This window comes from Bemisia tabaci, chromosome 10 (assembly GCF_918797505.1).
Source record: "Bemisia tabaci chromosome 10, PGI_BMITA_v3".
In the NCBI taxonomy this organism is placed as follows: Eukaryota; Metazoa; Arthropoda; class Insecta; order Hemiptera; family Aleyrodidae; genus Bemisia; species Bemisia tabaci.
This window is the reverse complement of record NC_092802.1, coordinates 9799095-9806397: the sequence shown is the minus strand read 5'-3', so window position 1 is coordinate 9806397 and position 7303 is coordinate 9799095. Positions and strand designations below refer to the sequence as shown.

The window sequence follows — 7303 nt, the reverse complement described above, 5'->3', positions numbered from 1 at the left end:
CAAAGCTATCCCAGTCCCAGCCCGTATCAACATTTCTCGTGGTTCTCACTAGAATGTTTCTTGTTTCTATTTGATGGTCATTTTTGCCTCTCTCCTTACTAATATATGCCATTTTTATCGCTTCCTTGATTGAGATAAAAATGTAACGAGCAGAGACCGTCATAACTCGGAGTTCAGGGAACAGCCTTCTACAAGACTCAAATCTAACAGCTCATCTCAACTCTGCCGTGCTAAGGAAAAACGCCGTATGAACCTTCAGGCGTTGCCAAATTTCCTTTGATAAAACACGAATTTCCTGGTAAACTTAAGAGTATTTTCCCTCCAATTTTTCAGATAATTTTGTTCACAGTTTCACCTAAAGCCCTTGAAAATTTCAAGAATAAATATTCATATCTTTCCTCAGAAATAAACATTTTAGAGAAGGAAATTTGGCAACGCCTGAAGGTTCATACGGCGTTTTCCTTAGCACGGCAGAACTCAACTCTCAGCTCAACTCAACTCAACCAGCAACGATGCAGCCTCAAAGGTAACGCCAAAGGTGCGCATCAATCAAACTCGAAAATGATGGGAGAGGGCTCAAAAGCGTGTAGCCAAATGCGTGGGCGGGCAAAGGCGGGCGCAAACGAGGCAACAAATAACACTTAATAAATTAGTAAGCAATTCCAGGTAACGAGCGGCCGCCCGTAAATAACACCATTAAGTAGCGCTCGAGATGTAGCACCGCCATATTAGTGAAGGGCTAATTCACAGGTTAAACGGGTGGATGATTAGTTGCATCCGAGCTCGCGGAGGGAGGGAGGGGCGACCAGGGGTTGTTGGGGTGCCAAAATGGGCGGCTAGCCATGATATGCATTCGATGTGTTTATGGTCGGCTACTCATAAAGTATGCACTAGAAAAAAAAAAAACACATTGGATCTAGAGTCCAGACTCTTGAAAACATTGACATGAAAATACTCTTGATTCAATCAGATTTTTCCTTGAATCGAAGAGCGTAGCCTCTTGATTTAGGCGGATTTTCTTTTTATCCAAGCAAAAAGTCCGATTGAATCAAGAGTATTTTTCCTTGTCAATGTTTTTAAGAATCTGAACTCTAGATCCAAGCGACCTTTTTTCCAGTGATGAAATTAAGCAACACTAAATTTTATAAGTTCATTATATAAGATTCAATCGGATTTTTGCTTGAATCAAAATGAAATCCGCTTAAATTAAGAGGCTTGGTTCTTGATTTAAGCTAGATTCTGATTGAATCAAGAGTACTTTTTCTTGTCGATGTTTTTAAGAGCTTGGACTCTAGACCCAATGTGATTTTTTCCAGTGTGCGAAAAAAAAAAGTGAGCTATCAGCCGACTTTCCAAATATAATACGCTATAATCGCTGCTCAGGTCAAATAAATGAATTACAAATAAATAAAACGTTGGTTGATCAATTAAATCCTTTCGTTGGATCTGACCAAACAATGTAACTCAAGGTAACCCAATGTAATCATTAACCTGGAAATCAACTGCGTAGTTATAAACCCAGTTACACTATAAAAAAGTCGTTAAAAGTAATCAAATAATTTATATCCATGAATAGATAGTTAGTTGGTTAGATAGTTAGTTAGTATATTTTAAGACATTCAGCGTCACAGGCTATTAACGTCTTTACAGAGAATTTTAAAAATGGGGGTATATACGAAAATTTAGATTTTTAAATTAAGAGAGGTGAAGAGTTTCGGAATTTTTGTAGTAACATTGGGTTCATCGCATGTAAGTGGGTTTGTATTTCTGTTGATTGTAGGGGAGTAGATTTGTGATTGGAGATATCTGAGGGCAGAGCAGTCCATAAAAACGTGTTTGACGATTAGAGGTGATGCATTACAGAAGTTACAGATGGGTTTTACGTAAGAACAAAGTTGCATATAAAATATATCACGGAAACATAAATCAAAAATCCTATTTTTGAGCAATTATTTGCCACTGTAGTAAATGACAATCGTTGGTGCATCGATAAAAAGAAAAAAGAGCCTTTGCGGATACGAAATTCAATATTCCAAATATTTCGGGAGATAATATGACCTAACATCCTGTACCAGAAACGAGGGTTGATTATTTTTATTGCTTGTTGATATCATTCCATTTTTAGTTTCCACGTCAATGAAGGGCTGATTTCCACCCTAAATCGTCCCGGGCGTTTCGCATCCATTTTTATCCTTCTTGACCCATGTTGGTCTGTTTTCCTTCTCCTAAATTATTCATTCAAGTCTTGATTACTCACAGTGATGCTGTCGTAAAAAATTGCGCATGCTACTAGGCCGGAAAATGATATATATATTGCGCTCACATTTAACATTAATCTGTTCATAGTTTCAGGATGAATTGTAATCTGTGAATCACACTGAAAAAAAAAATATTGCTGAAATTGCCGTGCATGCGAGTATTTCATGGCATGGTGTAGCTAAAAAACGAACGTGCAAACCATGCAGGTAAAATCGCTACACTTTCAGCTAACTTACTTTGCTCTCTGAAAAGCTACCTATGTCTGTTACCTTTTTAGTTATTCTTCCATAAAGTTTGCAATTTTTCCGTAAATTCCGCTATTTCAGCTTAACTATTGAGCTATTTTTACTGTTCGCAAAGCACCAATACCAAAAAATGCAGTTACACTTCCAAGCCACTCGATGCAAGATTAACTGCATGAAGACGCGCAGATGTAGCAAATCGGTGTAGCAATTCGTGCTAGTCGTTCATCTGATTCAACACCGTGCACGGATAAGAAATAGGGTGAAGCAAATTTTGCTCCACCCTAAATCGGTGAATTAGCAATCCTTTTTTTTCAGTGCATGTTTGTGAATGGTACAAACTTTTTGATCATTCTTAACGCTAAGGTTAATTTTATTTTTTCTCATTCTTTCGTTAGATGTTCATTCATTGGAACCAACAATCAAGGAAAAGTACAAGGAATAAATTGATTGCTGATTTAAAAATCAAATTCATAGAAAAATGTCCGATATGTTTCAAATGTAAATTTTACGATATGGTAAAAAGCTAATTTAATCACGATTCGGTTTGTCAAACTGAACTTTCGGTTTGTGTAACCGAACATTTGGTTCATATGTTCGTCAATTCACTTTTCCGTTGAAGTTCCGTTACTCGAACCGGAAGTTCAGTTTGACGAACCGGAAATATGGTTTGACAAACCAGTTGTTGGGATGATATGGAACATCGAACTTTGGTTCGTACGATCGAACTTTGGTTCATACGACCAAACTTTTTATTCAGTAGGGGTTAGATTAAGTAGGTAAGGTAGGTCAGGTTAGATCAAGTTTGGTACGGTTAAATAGACTCAAATATTAAGGGGTGTTCCCTCGTGTGGTGGTGAGGGTGAATACGCGAGTGTTTTGTTCTGGTTTTTTTTCCACTCAAAATTGTTTCCTTCTTCCCAGAACGCACTATTCTATTACAAGAAAATTCAATTGCCACGAGGCTTCATTTTTCATTTTCAGTTCCTAATGGTGTGGCGGAGTTGTATTGAAAAAATGATGGGTGCATATTTGTTGCTTTTCTTGCAAAACCGCAGTTTGTCTGAAAACAATTGAAGAAGTGTTGAATGGAGTTATGGTGTTTTTACTTCGGACGCAGAAAAGTCTTACTTTCATCGAATTCGACGGAAACCCTAAAAATTTCTCGAAGGCGTGGCGACTGAGCACGAAGCGAGATTCACGGGAAAATAGGAATGAGTGATGGGGGTCCCTATCTCCCAAACGGACTTTGTTATGTCTGGCCCCACTTAATATCACGACCGCTGACCGATCCTCGTTACTAAATTACCCCCTCCTTCCCCTTCAAGCCGCCCCTTTCCTCCCCTCTCCACCACCCGTGCTCAACTCGGACTAGACGAGAGACCGCATACTCTATTCAGGAAAGCTCAAAGGGAGGCCTTGCCTCATCTCTGGAGATTTTCCAGGAAACCGTTGCGTTCGGACTTTCGGTCATTTTTGCCGTGCAAAAGAAAAACGCCGTATGAACCTTCAGGCGTTGCCAAATTTCCTTCGATAAATCACGACATTCCCGGTAAACTTATGAATATTTCTCTGCCAATTTTTCAGATAATTTTGTTCGCAATTTCAACCAAAGTTCCTGGAAATTCCAGGGAAAAACATCAATGAAATTTCCTCAAAAATTAACATTTTATTGAAGGAAATTTGGCAACTCTCGAATGTTCATACGGCGTTTTTCCTTGTAGCACGGCAGATTCGATGCGGGATTTTGGCGAAGATGAAACAGGGGACAAGAATGAACAGCTGGACGTATTTCTGCCAAAATGCATGTATTTATGTTCGTGAAAGTTTAATGTTAGTTTTCTAAAAAGATTAGCCGAAAGGGTCGTCCACGGCACCCGGACCGTAGGCAATCGTGACCGGTCACGAGTAGCGCGATGGAAGCTAATTAAAGAGAGAGACGAACATTTACTTTATTGAAATTTGGAAGAATTCATCCGCGGCACCCGGACCGCAGGCAATCGTGTCCGGACACGAGCAACGCGAATGAATTTAGAGACCGAAAGGAATTATTTATTGGCAGAAGGCCGGAATTTGACATGAGATTATTATTATTGGAAAAGATAGAGTAAAGAAGGTGAATTTAGAATACATACTCACTTGATTGGATGAAAAAACGTAACTGCTTTAGGAAGAAAGGTTAAGGCGCATGAAAGACATATGCGGGGCGAATGAACATACCCATAGACGCTACCAAAAAGTGGTAGGTGATGCATAATTGAGCTATGGCACACGGGCCAACCGGTCAAACTGGATTTGAAAAGGAATTGCGCGGACGCGTGGTTTGGGTTGAGAAAGGTTGTGAAGGAAGGCGCCGGTGAGTATTATAATTTAGGATTTATTGAGAGAAGGGATCAATGATGAATTCTACATATTGAAACAGACAAAATAATAAAGAAAAGAATTTAAATATCTAAAGGAAAGCCGGAGGGGCGAATAAAGAGCACGCAGCGCGATCGGGCGGGCCGCGGCGGAACTAGGCGCGCGGCGCGACATGAGATGCGGGCGGCTTGCCTAGCTGACGGAATGAAGGCTAAATATTGGTGACGCTAGCGGCGCCAACATACCGGCCCCCATTGAAATACTGGGGTGTTTCAATAAGAAGAAAAAATGTAACAAGTTGAAAAATTCCAAAAGAAATATAGAGAAACAAATATTTTTGAAGAAAAAATTACACTCGAAAGAAAATTATGAGTGCTGATATTTGCAATTGCTTACTCTATTGGAAGAGGGCAAAAAAAAAAAATTCGTTTGACGCTCCTAGAAAATTGGAGCCGCAGTCACTCCAGAGGTCTGAGGGCTTCCCTCTGCGGCAGATAAACCGTGCGAGCGCAGCGATGAAGGAGTTGGCGGTAAGATCCGATGTTGTTTCAATGTGTACTGCTTTTGTAGAGAAGCAGACAAATACACATATGTACGTTTTGACCACTTTTGAATTCCGCAATGTCGACGTGCGGGTTTGGATGGGTCCACCGAAGTCCATGCCTGTGCATGAAAAAGCCCGATTTGCGGTGACTCTGTTGACCGGCAAATTGCCCATCAACTGATTGACTGGCTTTGCCTTGAGTTTGAAACAAGGTATGCACTTGAGCAGGCAAGACCTAATGATAGACCTCGCAGACAAAATCCAAAATTCTTGATTCAGAATTGACATTAATAGAGAAGGACCGGCATGAAGATGCGTCTCATGATAATGATTGATAATGCAAATCGTGACTGGATGATTTTTAGGCATTAAAATGGGATGGCGAGCCTTATAATCGATAGAGGCTCTTTGAAGTCGGCCACCCACTCGCATGAGTCCTTGAGTGTCAAGGAATGGACAAAGTCTTTGTATTTGATCACTGCATTCCTTGCCTTTGCGGAGGTTCTTGAGGTCCTCAGCGAAGGCTTCCTTTTGCACCAGCGTGCAAATTTTGTTTTGAGCTGCTGCAATCTCCTCAAGCGAAAAAGGTCCATGCAGAATTGACAGAGAGCTATCGATTTTTCTTGCTCTAATGTTGTTGACAAAACGTAGTATGTAAGCCATCACGCGTTTCAGAGAAGGCCACCAGGAGAAGCGCTGGAAGAAATCCCAGGTTGCGGGTTGCTCGTTGAGGTGAAGACTTGTCGCTGATTCAGGTTTCATAGCACCTTTGATGAATTCATCTTCCCGTTTAGTTGGGTCCTTTCTAGAGATAGGCCATTCTGATTTTGGTCCGCTGAGCCATTTTGGGCCGGACCACCACATTTCAGCGTTCATCAGCTCTGATGGCAGCAAACCTCTAGACGCACAGTCTGCAGCATTCTCTTCTGATGGTACATGTCTCCAGGACTCTGGAGATACGTTTTCTTGAATCTCAGCAACTCTGTTCCCCTCATAGGTCTTGAGGCGATAAGCTGGAGTTTGGATCCAACCCAGGGCTACGGTGGAGTCCGTGAAGGCGTGGGTTTCTGCAATCTCGAAGTCCTCTGCTAAAATTGATTTTGCATATGCCAAAAGTTTTGACAAGAGGTGAGCTCCATTGAGCTCTAATCGAGGTATGCTTAAGGTTTTGAGGGGTGAAACTCTGTTTTTAGCCATGAATAATCGAACTTTTGAGTCTGTAGTACTTCTGATGTAGATTACGGCAGCAAATCCTTTTTCTGAACCATCGCAGAATCCGCAAAGCTCTATAGAAGTGCAATTTTCTGACACGAGAAGTCTATCGATTAGAATATTCTCAAAGAGTGGCAATTCTGTGGTAAATTGGTTCCACAGGCACAGAGTTTCTGAGGGAACCGGTTCGTCCCAGTCGAGCCCTTTAGTCCAGATGATTTTCATGAAGGTTTTACACCATAGACTAGTTGGGGCTAAAAAGCCGCACGGGTCATAAATTCGAGCTATGACTGATAAAATTGTGCGCTTCGTGTTAGCAGGCATTATACTTTTAATTTTGTAGGATAAAGCATCCTTAGGTTTTATCCATCGTAGACCTAAAATGCCGAATGATAGATCATTAGGATCCGTGAAATCAAGGGGTTTTTCGAGGTCTTCCTGAGGTATTTTTGCCAAAATTTCAGGTGAATTGCTGACGATTTTTCGTAATGAGAAATGACATAAGCCGCATAAATCGATTAATTCTTGAAAAAGACACTCAGCTGTGTTCACGGTTTTCACGGAGGTTACGATGTCATCAACCAGAATATTTTTGCGCAGTACTGGCGCTGCCAATGGAAATTTATGACCTTCATCTGTCACCAATTGATGTATTGAGCGGACCGCTAAAAATGATGAGCTGGTG

At 40.9% G+C, this 7303-nt stretch overlaps 1 protein-coding gene across 1 annotated transcript; it reads right to left on the bottom strand.

The window, feature by feature from the left end:
• Positions 1-5259: 5259 nt before the first annotated feature.
• Positions 5260-6942, bottom strand: LOC140225678 (uncharacterized). Its single transcript, XM_072305314.1, has one exon. It carries the CDS (start codon positions 6940-6942, stop codon positions 5260-5262), a length of 1683 nt encoding a protein of 560 aa, XP_072161415.1.
• Positions 6943-7303: the final 361 nt, after the last annotated feature.